Source organism: Bufo bufo, chromosome 2 (assembly GCF_905171765.1).
Source record: "Bufo bufo chromosome 2, aBufBuf1.1, whole genome shotgun sequence".
Classification (NCBI taxonomy): domain Eukaryota; kingdom Metazoa; phylum Chordata; class Amphibia; order Anura; family Bufonidae; genus Bufo; species Bufo bufo.
The window spans coordinates 121,800,738-121,819,296 of record NC_053390.1 but is presented as its reverse complement, the minus strand read 5'-3'; the positions used below and the strand labels follow the sequence as shown (position 1 = coordinate 121,819,296).

At 41.3% G+C, this 18,559-nt stretch overlaps 1 protein-coding gene across 2 annotated transcripts; it reads left to right on the top strand.

Moving 5' to 3' along the window:
• The first annotated feature begins 8,438 nt into the window (after positions 1–8,438).
• LOC120992491 (avidin-like) lies at positions 8,439–12,793 on the top strand. 2 transcript variants are annotated; one of them, XM_040421499.1, is made up of 5 exons: positions 8,445–8,568; positions 9,250–9,321; positions 10,981–11,182; positions 11,621–11,741; positions 12,620–12,793. In XM_040421499.1, exons 1-5 carry the CDS (start codon positions 8,506–8,508, stop codon positions 12,663–12,665), a joined length of 504 nt encoding a protein of 167 aa, XP_040277433.1. In that variant the 5' UTR covers positions 8,445–8,505; the 3' UTR covers positions 12,666–12,793. The 2 variants fall into 2 exon arrangements, with proteins under 2 accessions (XP_040277434.1, XP_040277433.1); XM_040421500.1 differs by lacking the exon at positions 9,250–9,321 and having other exon boundaries at positions 8,439–8,568.
• Positions 12,794–18,559: the final 5,766 nt, after the last annotated feature.

Here is an 18,559-nt window from a genome sequence, read left to right as displayed (position 1 = left end):
TATTGAATATTTATATCGGACAATTCTGAATATTTGAAAAGGTGCCTTGCATGGATTTTGCATGTTATATTGCATACAAGAAAGGAATGCCAATACTATTATAAGGAATAGACTGACACTTTCGGCTTGCGATATTTTTTGCACATTCAGGACGTATGGTCCCCTTCTTTTTTGAGTTTTTATTGAAGTTTTAGATTTTAGGTATTTTTAGGGACTGATTTTGTCTCCGCTGCAGCGATTGTTATTTTAATATTGTATTGTGATGTTGTATTTTAATATATTTTGCCAATTAAATATTGTGTAACAACACTATTACTATTGCTCTATTTCCATGCGAGGGAGTGCCAGTCTCATACTACATAATATATACTTTTTATTACGCCTTTGTTGATTTGAGTGAATCAATTTGAGACTAGAGCACCCAATCCAGAATTCTAAGGGGAGTGAGCGGTTTGTCTATACTACTTTTTCCATTTGTTTTCACTCACTGGGACAGACTCAGCTCCTCCAATTACAAAATATGGACGTATGGAGTTATATAGAGAACAAAAAACAGAAAGCAGATTCTTATCAATTTGATACATCAGAAACATTGAGAATGTCTCAAATAGATAATAGATTAACCTCAGAAACATTTAGAGAATTAGAAAGTATTGCACTTAAACAACTAAGACAACACTGGGAGATTAGGTCATTGAAACAATATTTGGAACAGGATAAAATACCAAAAGGTTTGCAATTAGTGAAAACACCTGCTCAGGACCTTTGGGGAGAGGAATTTAACCAGGAATGGGATAACCTCCTCAACACGCAATCAAGGGCGTTAGTAGAACTAATTATCAAGAGAAGGTCTCAGATTTTAATAGGTCTGACAGAGAAAATGACCCAAATAAAGCTAGAAGTGGACCAATTACCAAAGAATGAATACTTTGATATTTGGCAGGAGAGGATTTGTAAGAGCTTAGATAAAGCCGAACAAGAAATCATACACAAAAAAAGCAAAAAATATAGAAATGCTCCAAGACAGTACATATATGATCGTTATGAGAGGGAACCAAATAGATTAGAAGGGAGTGATCAGACTACTAATAGTGTGACTGATCAAACCAGATTCAATATACCAGTTAAAAACAGATATGAAAGTCTAGTACAACAACCTTTTTTAGACGGGACCCCACCACATCACTCACCACGAATAAGACACCGACAGTCACAAACCCCAGAACACGACAGAAGACCAAAACATCACAAATGCACTGTAACGGATTACCTGGCACCCCTAGACTGAGTACCTCCGTTGACGGATGCTCCTAGCGTTTTCCTGAGGTTTCCAAGCACTCTGGCAGACACCACAATCACCGAACCGAAGAAGCCTATAAATCCTCTTCAAGCATATGAATGCTGTAGGCAGTTGAATAGGAAACCATACGAATAGGTTTTCACTCCTAGCAGTTAAACTGGGACAGCATGCAATAAATCCTCCCCCAAGAATGAGACGACACTTCACCTTGAGGGTTAAAACAGGAACTCCCTGTCCTGGGGCATACAGCCTCTTTTATTTACAATCCACAAACATAGTACTGCCCACAGGGGTTTGAAATACAACCAATCAATCCGTACAATAAACACAGACACTCCCACACAAAATCCTCCTCTCTACCTGTGATAAGATTACTGAACACAATGGTGAATATAATTATCACAGGCAGAGAAATACAGTTTTATAAAACATATCACAGGAACCCCAAAACATGCAATAACCCCATAACCAGTATATCCTCGGAACTGGGGGATCTGGGTGAACCGCATATCCAAAATTCACCCAGATCCGTTCAGTAGTTTGGAAGATACAGTTTTATGCCAGTTACACCGAAAATATACAAGTTATACAGAAAATAGTCACTAATAAATGTGTCCCCTGTTTGGTAGTTTCAAACTACTGAATGATGTCTCTGTGCACCAAATACAGGCAAGATAGCACCGTGTTGAAAAGTCAGAACAGTGTCTGTGAGTTAAAATGGCCGCTATCTATTGTTCTCACCATGTGCTTCATCCATTGTTCTCACCATGGGAATAGTAAAATCCAAGCAAGTAAGGCAAATGATGCGATCCAGGGACAGAGGGCTCAGTCCCAAGTGCCGTAAGACCCAATAACTTAAGGGACCATAATCCCAGGGCAAGAGGCGGGCACGCAGCCCCCTCCAAAAGCTCATGGCAAACTCTGGCAAAAAGGTGAGTTTGCTACATGCACCATTACAACCTGAGACAAAACAAAACACAACAGGGATCAGAAAAAAGACAGTATGCACAAAGACCACCTCACACACAGAGACACCAAGAACCAGAAATTCATCCGGTACCATATCAACAAAGGAAGAGGGACAATCTACACTACCAGGAACACCAAGAAACCCCAAAAAGACACTGAGAGGGAGAAAGAAGACACAGAGAACACAGGAGATAATCCCACAAGGAGTAGAAACTAGTAGCATTATGAACCTGAGTGAAATTACACTCACTCAGGCGCAAATGTCACTCCTAAATAAAGGTTTAAAATTCGCACCAACGGAAAAGCTAGACAAATTTAACACGTATATTGGCATACAAAAATTAATAAAAAATATGTCTCAAAAAATATTTTTTGAAAAATCCTATTACCACTGAAATTCATAAAGATGAGAACTCCCTACATACAAACCTTAGGAACAAATCCAAGAATTTTCCCAGGAACGAAATAGGACCAGAAATAGCTAGCTTTCAGAAAAATGTTGAAGCAGATCTGAGAAGAGTCAAAGAGAAAAAAAGAGGTTACCACAATTTAACAAATAAAGAGATAATGGCAATCAAAGAACTTCAGAAAAAAGAACAAATCACTATTCGCCCCGCCGATAAAGGCGGAGCCATTGTGATTTTAAGCACAAATAAATACAACGACGAATGTTTTAAACAATTATTAGATACAACCACCTATAAAAAATTAGAAGTGGACCCCACTGTGGAATATAATAAGGAATTAGGAGAATATTGTAATAGAGGCCTGGAAGTGGGGATTTTATCTAAGCAAGAATTTGATTTTATAATGGGAACACCAGGGAGACCCCCTGTATTCTATTGTTTGCCCAAGGTCCATAAGAACCCAGTGGACCCCCCAGGCCGTCCCATAGTATCGGGGATTGGGTCCCTGACTTCCAACTTGTCCAAATATTTGGATATGTGGTTACAACCACTAGTCAAAAATATGAGATCATATTTAAAGGATACGACACAAGTGATCCATATTTGGAGAAGTTGGAAGTAAAATCCGATTGGATAATGGCAACTTTGGACATACAATCATTGTATACCATAATAGATCATGGGCAAGGGATCTCTGCTTTAAAAACTATACTGGGATCTCAGGATAATTTTAAACAGCAACAAATTGATTTTATAGTAGAAGGGGTGAAACATATTCTTGAGCATAATTTTTTTATTTTGAAGGCCATCATTACTTACAAATAAAAGGTACCGCCATGGGCACCAGGTTTGCCCCCAGCTATGCAAATCTGTTCCTTGCACATTGGGAGCAGCAGTGCATTGATACACAGCGTGGGGGCAACCTGGTGCTCTGGCAAAGGTACATAGATGACGTGCTACTGATATGGAAAGGAAAAGAGGAAGAACTCGTAGCATTTATAGCTGGTCTAAATCAAAATGATTATAATTTAGTGTTCACATCGAATGAGAATAAAAAGGAAATAGAATATTTAGATCTTTTGATCACCCAGAAAGATAAAAAATACATCTGTAGCACGTATCAAAAGCCGATAGCGAGGAATGGTTTTATTCAATATTCCAGCTGTCATCTACCGAATTGGCTTCTAAATGTCCCCTTTGGCCAATTTCGGCGTCTAAAACGAAACTGTACGGAGAACTCACAATTTGAAATGGAGGCGTCAATTATGAAAGAAAATTTTTTAGAGAGAGAATACCCATCCGAAACCATAGAGGAAGCACTTGAGAAAATAAGAAACATACCGAGAGGAACGTTTCTTTTACCAAAAACACAACAAACTACACCTAATAATGCGAATTTTAGATTGATCTTACCTTACTCCATCCAACACAGACAAATAAGGTTAATCATTAAACGGCATTGGCATCATATCTTACAAGATAAACTCTTGGGCCCATTGGTACCCGTGGTACCCCAAATAACTTATATAACATATATTTATTTCACTTGTATGTTTCATATTTATGTAAGGTTATTTATGAAGTTAATATTCACAACATAGCACTTAGAATAGATTTTTGTTACAGGATATCTGTACATTGATATATTTTGTTATGGATCAACCATTTAGAAACCTTTCTGGACTATTTCTGTCATAGACTAGATTAATTAGACCATGGGACACATTATACCATAAAAAACGCATTGTCCCCCCAAGAAAACGCATGGAAACCTCATATGCATTTTTTTTTTTTTTGGTTCCAGACCAGATTTTGGTGTTCTATGGCAGATCCTTCACTCCAGATTTGATATTACATGCATCTTATCCACCATTCAACACTTGAACAGATGCACGGTCACCTTATTTATTATTATACTATATGTAATATTATATTTATTTCACTTGTATGTTTTACACTTATGTAATGTTATTTAAGAAATTTATATCCACAGTATAGCAGTATAGCAGAATTGATTGTCGTTACAGGATATCCGCATATTGATATATTTTGTTATGAATTGACCATTTAGCAACCTTTCTGGACTATTTCCTTTATAGACTAGACTAATTAGACCATGGGGCACAATATACTGCAAAAAACGCATCGTCCCCCAAAAAAACGCATGGAAACCGCATATGCGTTTATTTCTTTTTTTTTTTTTTTGTTCCAGACCAGATTTTGGTGTTCCACAGCAGATCCCTTACTCCAGATCTGATCTTACATGCATCTTAAAAGGGATATAAAAGGAATCACAGTAAGTTGGGATGTCACCACTGAGGAAGGGGAAAGGAGATCCCCGAAACGCGTTTGGTGCTTTTCAAAGACATCCCCAACAAGTGACCCCCACTGGAAGTTCGGCTACTAATATCCGGAGATACACAAAGAAATTGGAGCGCTCCACAGATAAAGACCCGGATTTTCAGCCATTTAAACTGGTCAGTACAAGTTTAAGTTCACCTCTCGCGATATTACACCCTGATCGTATAACCGAATCTGAGATTTGTGGATAACGTTCGAGAGAGACCAGAGACGAACGAACCCGGTGGGACGCTAAACACTGAGAACCACGTGAATAAATACCGTGAGTAAAAATCAAAAGGATTGAATATTGGGACTGCAGGATAATCGACATTCACCTGTGAGTAACAACTTGGTGTCCGATTGGATACTTTATTGAATATTTATATCGGACAATTCTGAATATTTGAAAAGGTGCCTTGCATGGATTTTGCATGTTCTATTGCATACAAGAAAGGAATGCCAATACTATTATAAGGAATAGACTGACACTTTTGGCTTGCGATATTTTTTGCACATTCAGGACGTATGGTCCCCTTCTTTTTTGGACTTTTTTAGAGTTTTTATTGAAGTTTTAGATTTTAGGTATTTTTAGGGACTGATTTTGTCTCCGCTGCAGCGATTATTATTTTAATATTGTATTGTGATGTTGTATTTTAATATATTTTGCCAATTAAATATTGTGTAACAAGACTATTACTATTGCTCTATTTCCATGCGAGGGAGTGCCAGTCTCATACTACATAATATATACTTTTTATTACGCCTTTGTTGATTTGAGTGAATCAATTTGAGACTAGAGCACCCAATTCAGAATTGTAAGGGGAGTGAGCGGTTTGTCTATACTACTTTTTCCAGGATACCACTGCAGTCTACGAGATTCTGACAGGCTTCAAAGGCTGATCGCGGCACCTGTGAAGTGATGCGGCTCCATCTTCCTTCTGATCAGAGCCCCCGCAGTGAAATTGCGGGGCTCAGATCGGTTGCCATGGCAGCCTGGACGCTGCTGAAGCGATTCAGGCCTGCCATGCTTTCTCCATACTGAGCTATGCATGAGGCATAGTGCAGAATGGAGTGTGTAAAAATCCTATTCACCGTAATAGATCTCTATTATGGTGAATAGGAGAGGGGATCAAAAGATCCCATGTACGAGGCCCCAATGGCTAATTGTTGTAAAAAAAAAAGTTTAATAAAGTTAAAAAAAAGTAAAAAAACACCAATATATAAAAAGTTTGAATCACCCCCCTTTCCTAATTTTACATATAAAAATACATAAACAATAAAAAAAATAAACATATTGGGTATCACCGCGTCCGAAAATGTCTGAACTATTAAAATATTTTAAAAAAATTCTTGTGCGGTAAATGCAGTAACAGAAAAAAAAAAAAAAAACACACGATTTTCCAATTTTTTTTGTCATTTTGTCCCCCCAAAAAATTGAATAACGGTTATCAAAACGTTGTATATACTACGAAAATGTCATCAATAAAAAATACAGTTCGTTATGCAAAAAATAAGCCCTTATAAAGCTCTGTAGACGGCAATATAAAAAAGTTATTGCTGTTAGAATATAGCGATGCAAAGAAAATCTATATTTTTCTAAAGGTTTATTTTTTTTTTAAAGTAATAAAACAAAAAAAAAAAATGTTCAAGTTTGATATCGCCGCATTTGTATTGAGCCGCCCGCAGAATAACGTCAGGTCATTTTTAGTGCATAGTGAACGCTGTGATGTCAAAACCCCAAAAACCTTGGTGGAATTCAGTTTTTCTTTTCAATTTTACCACACAAATAATTTGTTTCCTTTTTTCTAATACAAGACATGGTAAATTAAATGGGGGCATTAAAAAATTCATCCTCTCCCGCAAAAAATAAGCCCTCATATAGCTATGTAAACGTAAAAATAGAAAAGTTATGGCTTTTGGAACATGTGGAGGAAAAATAAAAAATGTAAAAATTAAAATAGGCCTGGTCTTGAAGGGGTTAACAGTAGAGCTGAAGGTAAGGGGTTAGGTTACGAAATTGGTATGGGGGGGGGGGGGGGCGCCATTTTAATTTTCGCCTAAGGCAGCAATCAGGCTAGCTGCATATGTAGTGTCCCACTAGGTAAAGGTGGGCACTACACAAGGGTTAATATGTCTATTGCATTAATGTGATGTGTTATGTTCATTTCCCTGTGTTATCTGGGTGTCAGGCCTGTTAGGGTGTAGTTCAGCCTCCTAGACATTAGAGGGAGCTAGAGAGCACTTAGTATATATAGCTAGGCCCAGACAGGGAAGATTAGGGCAGTCCAGGTGGCTAGTAGTGTAGTCTAGCCAGCCTGAAGTTCCTGAGCCTCTGTTAGCTCAGAAGAGTCACCCCAAGAGAAGAGTTTGCCTCCTGGAAGAAACCTGCAGTTCCTACAAGCCAAGCAGAGCCAGTGTTTCCAGCTAGTACAAGTAAGCTGAAGGGCAGAAGAAATCATTAAGTTAATGCAAGGATAAATACGGGAGGAAGATTGTTTACCAAGGATAAAAGCCAGCATTAAGGCATATGGGCCTTGGAATATAGCCAGCCAGAACAACTGAGGAATAGTGCAGCCTGGTCTGGAGTGTGGATTTTACCCTCTGAGTGTCTTGCAAAGAACATTATCTGCCATTTATAAAAAGCCTGCTAATCGTTACTGCTGCAATGTGGAACTAAACTTGAATTGTACAAAGTTGAACTGTTTCTCAGTAAAGCAAAGTTTGGTTCACCATACCATCGTGTTCCTCATTTACTACTACTAGAAATCGGTGTGTCACCGTTACAGGCACTGGCGTTTCTTAAAGGGACCTTGCCCCAGGCACATAAAACACCTGCAACATCCAGGGCACCTCATCCACCACCAGGCCTGGTCCCTAAATACAGAGTGTGTCCCAGAGGTCTACTGTGCCAGCCTCTCCTTCACTGCTGTACGCCTGCCCAGGGTTCTCCTATAAAACTGTGAGTAACCCTCGCTTGCCCAAGAACCGTGACCTCACAATCGCAATACCCTGCAGGTCTGGCGTACTGCACATACACCTATCATTCCCTCCTGACGTACTATTACATCAGAGGACACTAAGATGCTAACTTTTTCAGAAATTTGTATACTGGAAAGGCCTCTCAAAATCTGCCGTTTTGGAGATTCTATCACCAGTTGTTTAGAAATCACTGTTTGGTCCTTGTGAAAGTGATGATCCCACATAACACAATTAACCACAATCTAGAACTTTCTGCAATCCATATTTCCGGGCATCACGTACGGCTTTCAGTTTTAGTTTAATGATGAATCATTGCAACATAATTTCTACACTAGTTATAGGAAATGTTAGTTTTTATGACGTATGTTTACTTTTATACAACAGTTGGGGAAGTTAGGGAAGACAACCTGGCTGAGTCACTGGGCTCTATAAATACAGCAGGACAGCTCCAGACACTGTATCACTGCAGGCAAGTATCTTCCTGGGTGCTGAAGCTAAACTAGAAGAATGAAAGCGACTTCAGTGTTAGCCGTGCTGCTGTCCTGCGTGACCATTTGTGCTGCCGCAAAGGTAAGGAGCATTATGCCAGGATTTAACCATTGGTGCCTTCAAACATTAGTTTTCTGTCTAGTTGCACATCCTAACAATTTATGGCTACATAAAAGCATTTTCTTTATAAATTGTCACATGTACAGGAGGTGACAAAAAAGTGTATTTTTTTTATGTTCTGTAAGATTAAGCAGGTACCAGCAGCTCTGCTTGGAAAATCAGACCCATTGCCTGTACAAGAACTGCACACTGACTGGATGGAAGACCTTCAAGTAGAATACAAGTAGTGGTGGAGTCCCAGTTAGGGCTCATTCACATAACGGCATCCGTTTTTGTGGTCCGCAAATTGCAGATCTGCAAAACACAGATAACGGACGTGTGCTTTCCACATTTTGTAGATCAGAACGTCCTTCTCCGTGATAGAGATGCCTATTCTTGTCTGCAATTACGGACAAGAAAAGGACATGTTATATGTTTTTAGTGGTGCCACGGAACAAAAGTACAGATGTACAGATGGGTCAAAATTGTCAAAACAGATACGGACAGAAATATACGGTCATGTGAATGGGCCCTAAAGATGTAACCGTAAATTATTAAATGGGTAGTACTGTTTCAGCAATTTCTCCTATACACTCTGTATCAACTTCTCATGATTTTAAAGACTAGCAGCCATCTAATGGGTCAACTAATATGTACTTCCAGGGAGAAAAAAGCTGCTCTTCTGATGGGGTCACACAGCTGCCTTGTTCATCACAAGTTACAGCTCTGTTAGCGGTAATATTTTATTCACTAGAAATTAACAATGAAGAACCATTCAATGACTGCATTAGCTGATCTTGAAAAATGTAAGGAACTGATACATTAATTTAAAGGGGTTGAGCCACGATTAAATGTTATTTTAAAATAAGCCAGTATGAAAAACTAGTTAATTTTGTAATTTACTTTCTGCTACAACAATTCTCCAGTTGTGAGATATTCCCTTTACTTCATTGTGATGGCGCTCCCTGGTTTTTAATCTGTATAGTAATGCACACTTCCACCTACTGAGATGGTCGCACATGCTTAGTTCCATCCTTCAGCTGCCATCAGCCCTATCTACTGGTAGAATCTGTAACAGTGACCGGAGGAGCAGCAGAAAGACACGCTCCAGAGTGCCAGCCCAAAATAAAACAGAGCATTTGGAGCAATGAATCGGGGAGCACTGGATCCATGTGAATTTCTAATAAAAAAGCTCCTTTAATTAAAAAAACATATATTACTGATTCCCATGTATTACAAATATATATGCAATAGATCAAGACTGTAGTAAGAAGTAGTAGTAAAAATATCACATCTTTAGAAACTGTGTTGAATGTTGGGGCCAGATAGTTGTGTTGGCTTATTGCACTTTGCATTGCGGAGATCTATAAGACTTAAAGGGGTTATCCCATGTCTAATGTAAAAAAATGATAATCAGACATCACATAGTACATGACAATCCCTTTCAAACAAAGCTAGAACCAGCCCTGTACCTCACATGGATCCAGAGATCTCACCACTTATTGCTCTGCTAGATTTATATGAAGCTGGCAGCTCAAGGGGAGTGTCTGTTCTGCTGCAGCTAAGGGGGCATGTCCATGCTCTACCTATCACAGCTCAGGGGGCGTGTCTCAGCTCTCCCTATCACAGCTCAGGAGGCAGTTGAAGGATGAAACTGAGCATGTGTGGCCTTCTCAGTGAGCAGGACAAAGAAAAAAACAAACAAACAGCAGGTGGTGCTATACAGATACATTTTATTGAATAACTCCGCGGCTCTAGTCCTGCCCCCAGCCACCATAACCCGTACATCCCATATATAAAAATGGCCGAAAGGGAAAATAATAATAAAAAAAACAAACACATTTTAATTTGAAAAACTTTTTTTTATTTTTTATTCTTTTTCCTTTTTATAAGAATTAAATCCAAAAATACTATAATACAAATTACATAAAAAATAAAGCACCTTGTTTTACAGAAAAAAGGTGCAAAAATGATTTACTGAACAGAAAGAAAACAGAAAAAGTGCCTAGTCAGGAAAAGGGGTAAATGTCCAGGTCAGGAAGTGGTTAAAGGCTATGAAAACCTTTGGGGGCAATTTTTCTTTTGATTGCATTTTACCCATTTTGAACTAAAAATCTTTTTTTTTTTATTTGGTCTTTAATATTTATTCTCAACAGCCTTTGTTCTCCAGTGTTAAGATGTATAACCCTTATCTCTGAAGTCCTGACAGCTCATAAAAACTCATTATAGCTAAATTCCTATCAAACTGATAAGCATATGGCTTAAATGAGTGTTTATGAGCTGTCAGGGGTTCGGAGATAAGGGCTACAAGTACAGCTGTCAGAGCAGCAACCTGACGTTTGTCTTCTGTCCAGACTTCTCTGTTATATTTCCATTTCTTCCTTTATTTTATAGTGCAGCCTGACAGGTCAGTGGAAGAATGATCTGGGCTCTAATATGACCATATCTGCAATCTCAGATGAAGGAGAATTTTCAGGGGCTTATCTAACATCCGTATCAGCTACTAATAAAACCATTTTGACATCACCTGTAATCGGATATCAGCAACTAAATGGTTCTCCAACATTCGGCTTCATCGTCAAGTGGTCATTTACAAGTAAAGTATTTTTTGTATTTAATGATCCCTAAATTAGGTTTCGCAATGTATGCAGCCCATGTATTTCAACTATGTCTGACCATCCATCTACACAGAACCTTTTTCATTAATGGTGTTCCCAAGAATTGAAGATTGATAAAGAGCGGTTAATGCTTACAAGTGACAGCAACACCTGCCTTGTGCCGATTTATTTTCATCTTCACTGGATAAAACGCTGTTTTCTTTTATAGAGCTCCGGATAGTGATATTGCGAAATAACAAACCCTGGCTTTCTACAGAAACCACTAGGGGGTGCTGTAAGATCTATATTGTGGTTGCTGAGCATCACTTGGAACCAGGGGAATTTAAGTGTTGGGGGAAAATATTTGTAGGCAGGTAAAATCCTATTTTTGTATTACTTAGAAACATGTGACTAATGGATTTGTTTTCTTGCTCCAGGCTCTATCTCTGTGTTCGCAGGTCAGTGTTTCATCAATAAAACCGGCCAGCCCACTCTGCAAACCACGTGGCTGCTGAGATCAGAGAGTGGGGATATTAAAGATAACTGGTCGCAAACAAGGTAAACTAATATAAACTGCTGATAGGTTTCACGTTATGATCTAAGGTGACAGTACCTTCTAAAACGTATACTTGTCCACATAAAACACTGCTATACTCTCTATACATCCACTTTCCTATTACAGTCCTCCCAATAATTATAGTACTCTTGAGGAATACTACTGCCGTGTAAAGACAGGCTGAGTGGCTCCCTAGTACAGAGCTGTATGACCTCCACGTGCTTTTGTAGAGGTTCCACCATTTGACATGAGCACAGAGATAGTCTTTCCTAGAAATAACATCTCCAAAACATGAAGTGATGATTGAGCACATCCTATGTTTTCTGGAGGTACATGAGGAATTACAATGTAGGCCCCATGCACCTCTGTGGAAGCCATAAAGAATATGTTCCCTATGAAGTCATAAAAGACAGGACACCTATTAGACAGATACTGATGGCAAGCCATTTGGCTGGGTTGCAATACCAAGAACAGCCACTATACAACGTACAGCGCCATACTAGGTAAGCAGAAAGAAGGCCACAGTGCAACTGTAAGCACCGCTGCCGTCTCAAACAACTGATTGGCAGGGGTCCCGGGTATTGGACCCCCATACCGATCAGACACCGAAGACCTATCTAGAGGATAGGTCATCAGTAGAAAAAAAAACGTGGAAAAGTCCTTTAGTATTTGTTCAAAGATTATTAGATTATTATTGAGTTTATAGAGAATCCCTTTCACAGTGGCAGAATGTTTCTAGAAAAGCAAATATCTATTAGCTCTGGACAACTGTTTTACTCTTTTTGTCTTCACCAGCTATAATACAGAAGGCCCCCTTGTATTTTGGCAATGTATGTAAAAAAATTTTTACTAACTAAATGTTCTCTACCTTTTCTTTCAGGGTTGGTTGTGATATTTTTTATAAATTGCCATCTAAACTTAACTGACAGCACACCGTCCTTGATATCTGGAAAACTTGAATTGAAAACTTTGGAATTTACTACAATTGAGGAGATTAATAGGATAAATAACGTTGTGCTACTTTAAAATACCAATAAAGCATTTGTGCTTCAAACTTGTGCGTGATTTGTATGCATAAACTCACACAAATATGAATTTCCATTGGTAGGGTTCGGCTATGTGGTTTAAATGCTACAGAATTTTCCACAGTAGAACTGTGTGCAGAAAATCTGCAGTAGTAGCAAAGTGGATGAAGTTCCAGGAATCTCATCCAAACGCTAAGGACAAAGAAAAACCGTGAATCCACGCTGCAGAAAATCCACGTGGCTATACTCTTATACTCGCTGTACCCTTCCCACAATGGTCCACATCCCAAAAGAAAGCCGTTCTTCGTTATTACAAATACTTGATCACCTTAAACTTATCATGATTATACTTAAGCAAATAAATGTTGCATTCTTACACACAGAAGTATGTAAGAATATACACTATAACATTTTTTTTTTTTAAAAACACCTGGAAAACTTAAAGGGGTTATCTGGGAATTTGATATTGATGGTCTATCCTCAGGATAGGTCTTTATTATCAGACCAGCAGGGGTCTGATTCCCAGGATCTCCACAGATCAGCCATTTGGAGAGGCCACTGTGCTCACCGGAGCTCCATTGCAGCTTACCAAGTACAGGACTTTGATAATTAGTAATTTGATAACAGCCGTGCTTGATATTACAGCTCCAGGCCATTCACTCAAATGGATCTGAGCTACGCCTATTCAATGGTGACATCATTGGCCTAGGAAGAACATTTTGGAATAGCAGATCGGAAAGGGTCCTGGGAGTCAGATGCCCACTGATCTAATATTGATGACTAGAAACCGAACATGAGTTCGGGAAATGTTTTTTTACAGTATAAATCAATTTCTGAAGTTATTATGTGAAGTCTTGCGAGACTTCACGAAGTAATAACTTCTGTCATCTGAGCCAATACATTCGAATACTGTATGGAGCGCTTACTCCGTACAGAATTGAAACAAAGTGTTATGCGAGTTGACATTGTATAATCTCTTTTTATTGTTTCAAGAAGAAATAAAACAATGGTGTATAACAATTGCGATACACAGTATGTATAATTAAAAGGTAACATTACAGCATGACATAAGACACAGCTGTGTATATACAGTTGTGGCCAAAAGTTTTGAGAATGACACAAATATTAGTTTTCACAAAGTTGTGTCACGGATGATGTTGCAGAAAGCTGGAACTTATAAATAAACATCCGACTGGCTTGATCCCAAACTAAGGAGCATATGGGTGAGCCCTATAAAACCCCTAGAGCTCTCCCTGACTGCTATGCCCATGCAAAGGTCTTTATGGTAGACGATGGCATGTCCTCGTACCTTATACTATGTGACACCTGAAAACCCTACAATAGTGAGGGGACACGACCAACAGCTCCCTGCACTTAATACGGACGGAGTCAGGGTCACCTACAATCAAGCCAGCAAGAAAACACAAATAAAGGAAACAGACTTATCTGAGGAATCAGGAGAAGCAGCCTCCAGCAGTGACCACAATCCAGGAAGAAGTATAAACCGCAAAGTGAGGCAGTATGGGAGGGAATATAAAGGGAGACAATCAGTGCAAATAGGTGACAGCTGGGAGAAGGAAAGGAGATTGAAAGTGAAACCAAAACAATGAACATCATACAACAGGTAGAGAAGAACGTCTGCCAGATCTTCTCACAGAGCTGGCGGTGGCAGTTTGCTGCTAAACTGCTTTTAGATCTTTGTTTCAGTTGTTTCTGTGATGTAGGGAAATATAATTACACGCACTTCATACGTTTCAAAGGCTTTTATCGACAATTACATGACATTTTTGCAAAGAGTCAGTATTTGCAGTGTTGGCCCTTTCAGGACCTCTGCAATTCGACTGGGCATGCTCTCAATCAACTTCTGGGCCAATTCCTGACTGATAGCAACCCATTCTTTCATAATCACTTCTTGGAGTTTGTCATAATTAGTGGGTTTTTGTTTGTCCACCCGCCTCTTGAGGATACACAACAAGTTCTCAATGGGATTAAGATCTGGAGAGTTTCCAGGCCATGGACCCAAAATGTCAAAGTTTTGGTCCCCGAGCCACTTAGTTATCCCTTTTGCCTTATGGCACAGTGCTCCATAGTGCTTGAAAATGCATTGTTTTTCACCAAACTGTTGTTGGATTGTTGGAAGAAGTTGCTGTTGGAGGGTGTTTTGGTACCATTCTTTATTCATGGCTGTGTTTTTGGGCAAAATTGTGAGTGAGCCCACTTCCTTGGATGAGAAGCAACCCCACACATGAATGGTCTCAGGATGCTTTACTGTTGGCATGACACAGGACTGATGGTAGCGCTCACCTTTTCTTCTCTGGACAAGCCTTTTTCCAGATGCCCCAAACAATCGGAAAGAGGCTTCATCGGAGAATATGACTTTGCCCGGCGTGCATGCTGGTAACTGCTTTTCCTGGATATAATGGAGGCCATTTTGGCACCGAAAATGACAGAAATTCAGGCAGATCCAGCATGTAAGTGGAACCTGCACTTTCTGAATTATATGATAGCCGCTATGGCACATAACAGGTATATTTAGTGTTAGGAACCCGTCTAACTAGAGATTGCCTTGACGTGCGGCAGACGGGCTCAAATAATTTTGTACAAAACTATTTGCCAAGTATCTCTAACTTATTAGTTCAGCATTTGCAATTATGATGCAATTTTGTACTTTATTTGGTTTGCAGTGAGCTGTTGCATTGCTTGTTTTGTTTATGCAAATTGATATTATAAAAACGTAAGCAGCAACTTTTCCCATTTCCAATATTTATGTAATTCTCAAAACTTTTGGCCACGACTGTACATAAGACAAGGACCATTCTTTGTTCTGGGTGGTGGGGAATATGTGTGGGCTGGCATGAGGAAATTCAATTACATGTGGTCGTCACAGGTGTTGAATTCCTCCGAGATCCATGCCTCATTCATTTTTAGAAATGTGAGGTAGTCCACACTGTCGTGAGCTAGGCAAGTGCGATTATCGGTCACGATCCCCCCTTCTGCGCTGACTGTCCTTTCGGACAGGACACTCGATGAGGGGCAAGCCAAGAGTTCCATGGCAAATTGTGCCAGCTCTGGCCACAGGTCAAGCCTGCACACCCAGTAGTCCAGGAGTTCCTCACTTCTCAGAGAGTCCACATCGGCCGTTAACCTGATGTAGTCAGACACCTGTCATTCTAGGCGTTCCCTGAGGCTGGATCCGAAGGGCGACTGTCGATGGGTTGGCTTCAAGAATGATCTCATATCCGAAGTGACCAACACATCTTCAAACCACCCTCTTCTTGCAGGCGCGGTAGGATTGGTACCCGCACCTGTTTCGCTGTGGGTGGAAATTCCTCTGCCAGCGCCCGTAACAGCAGAATGCAGCATCTCTCGCAGCAAGGCCTGGAAATGCTGCATTCTGCCAGCCCTCTGTGATGCTGGTAACATGTCTGCCATTTTGTGTTTGTACCAGGGGTCTAAGTATGTTGCCACACAGTACTGGTCCTTGGTCTCCTCCCCCCATCCACGGACAACACCAGGGATCCCCGAAAAGTTTAAAGTCCCCCTTAAAGCTTGCTCTTCTTGCTCCTCCTCCTCCCACCAGCCACCACCCTCCTCTGACTCCTCTTCAGACTCCTGCTGACTTGTCTCAGATGGAGTAGCCCCCCCTGGGAATTCATTCAGCATTGCGACTTCCTCATCTTCCAGCTCCTGCTCCTCGACGGCTTGATCTATGACAAGACACAATGCATGCTCCAGAAAGAGGGCTTAAGGTACGATGTCACTGATGGCGCCCTGGCTGCGACTGACCAGTTTGGTGATCTCATCAAATGGCTGCAGAAGTCTGCATGCGTCACGCATGAGCAGCCACTGGCGCAGTAAAAAGAAACAAAGCTCCCCAGAACCTGTCTTGCTGCAGAGTTCGTACAGGTAATCGTTAATGGCACGTTGCTGCTGGAGCAGCCTATCAAGCATATACAAGGTGGAGTTCCAGCGCGTCGGGCAGTCACAAATCAGACCTCTGACGGGCAGGTGGTGTCGCCGCTGAACATCAGCAAGGCGAGCCATGGCCATGTAAGATCTTCTAAAATGGCCAGAGATTTTACTGGCCTTCTGCAAGACGTCCTAGACGAATCACTGCACGACTAAGTTCAGGACCTGTGCCATGCACGGCACATGTGTCATTTTGCCCTGTTTCAGCGCGCTCAGCAGATTGGCACCATTGTCGCACACCACTTTACCAAATGTAAATTTTGAGCGGGGTTAGCCACTGATCGGCCTGTGACCGCAGAGCTTAAAGCAGTGCAGGACCAGTGTGGCTCTTGGCTTCCAGGCACAACAGCTGCAGCACAGCATGGCAACATCTCACCTGGCACGTCGAATAGGTTCTGGGGAGCTTGGGGGCGCAGCGGAAGAGGCGGTAGCAGTGGAAAAGGAGGAGTCAGCCGAGGAGGAGACGGAGAAAGGAGTAGGAGGAGGAGAAGAAGAGGCAGGCCTGCATGCAATCCTTGGCGGTAACACCAAATCCACACGGGAGCCACGGGTTACATGCTTGACGGCCATCAGAAGGTTCACCCAGTGGGCAGTAAAAGCTATGTACCTTCCCTGCCCGTGTTTGCTAGACCACGTGCCTGTGGTCAGATGTGTCTTGGCACCGACACTGTGTGCCAGAGATATATTCGCTTGCCGCTGAACGTGGCCATATAGCTCTGGGATGCCTTTCTGGGAGAAATATTTCCTTCCAGGGACCTTACATTGCGGTGTGCTAATGGCCATTTCTAAAGGCCTCCGAGTCCACTAGTTTATATGGCAGTAGTTGGCGGGCTAGCAGTTCCGACAAGCCAGCGGTCAGCCATTGGGCAAGAGGGTTATCCAGCGTCATCAACTTTTTACACACGAACATTTGGGCCATGGAAGCCTGCCTTCTGCCAGATGAACGCGATGATGGCATGGTGGAAGGTGGAGGACAAATGGGAGGAGAGAGGAGAAGGAGAAGTGGCAGGACGTGGAGCACTGGGAGTATGGCTTTGTGGGTTCTGATGGCATTGCTCCACTGGGCTCGGTGATGGGAGGCCAGGTGCCTTCTTAAGGCAGTCGTCCCTAGGTGAGTGTTGGGTTTACCGCGACTTATGCATTGACAGCACAGGCTGTAGATGGCAACACTATTGTTAGCAGCTGACACGTTAAAAAAAGCCCACACTGCAGAGCCATGTGCCGGCGTCCTGGGAGCGCCAGAAGTGACCGTGCATGGTGGATGGCTCGCTCCAGATACATTTGCAGTCTGCTTTTTGCCTCCTGTACCCTGCGAGCTCTGCCTGCTTGTCCTCTTTCTCCTGCCTCTCTGCTGCTCTGTCTCTCCCTCTGAACTCCCCTCCTCTTCCTCTCTGTGATGTGACGTCCGTCATCTTCACCATCACTGACATTTGAGATCTCGGAGTAGGCAGCAACAGTGGGGACCTCCCTCCTTGGGCTGATCTTGGTACTGTTGTCAGACCGCTGGGTGGCGGCAGTTGCTACCTCCTCTTCCTCATCCGATGTCAAGAAAGGCTGCGCATCGGTGAGGTCTGGGAATGGATGGAAAAATAATTCCTATGACTCCAGTGGAGGTGCTATGGTGATGTCTTTAGGGGTGCACACAGCAGAGAGTGAGGAGGGTGCAGATACAGAGGATGAGGAGGGTGCAGAATGAGCCATGCAAGACAGACGGATATAGTATTGTTATCGTTGATTCTTAATGGTATTAATGCCAAATTACCTTCACTGTTATTAGATAAAATTACAACTGGACAAAGACCCGAAATCTGGACCCTTCCCAAAAA

Bases quoted from the DNA above. Each gene is read 5' to 3' on its own strand.
- LOC120992491 (XM_040421499.1), top strand. From the start codon at position 8,506: ATGAAAGCGACTTCAGTGTTAGCCGTGCTGCTGTCCTGCGTGACCATT. The intron at 11,183-11,620 runs GTAAAGTATTTT...TTCTTGCTCCAG, and splicing joins CGTCAAGTGGTCATTTACAA to GCTCTATCTCTGTGTTCGCA. The intron at 11,742-12,619 runs GTAAACTAATAT...CTTTTCTTTCAG, and splicing joins GATAACTGGTCGCAAACAAG to GGTTGGTTGTGATATTTTTT.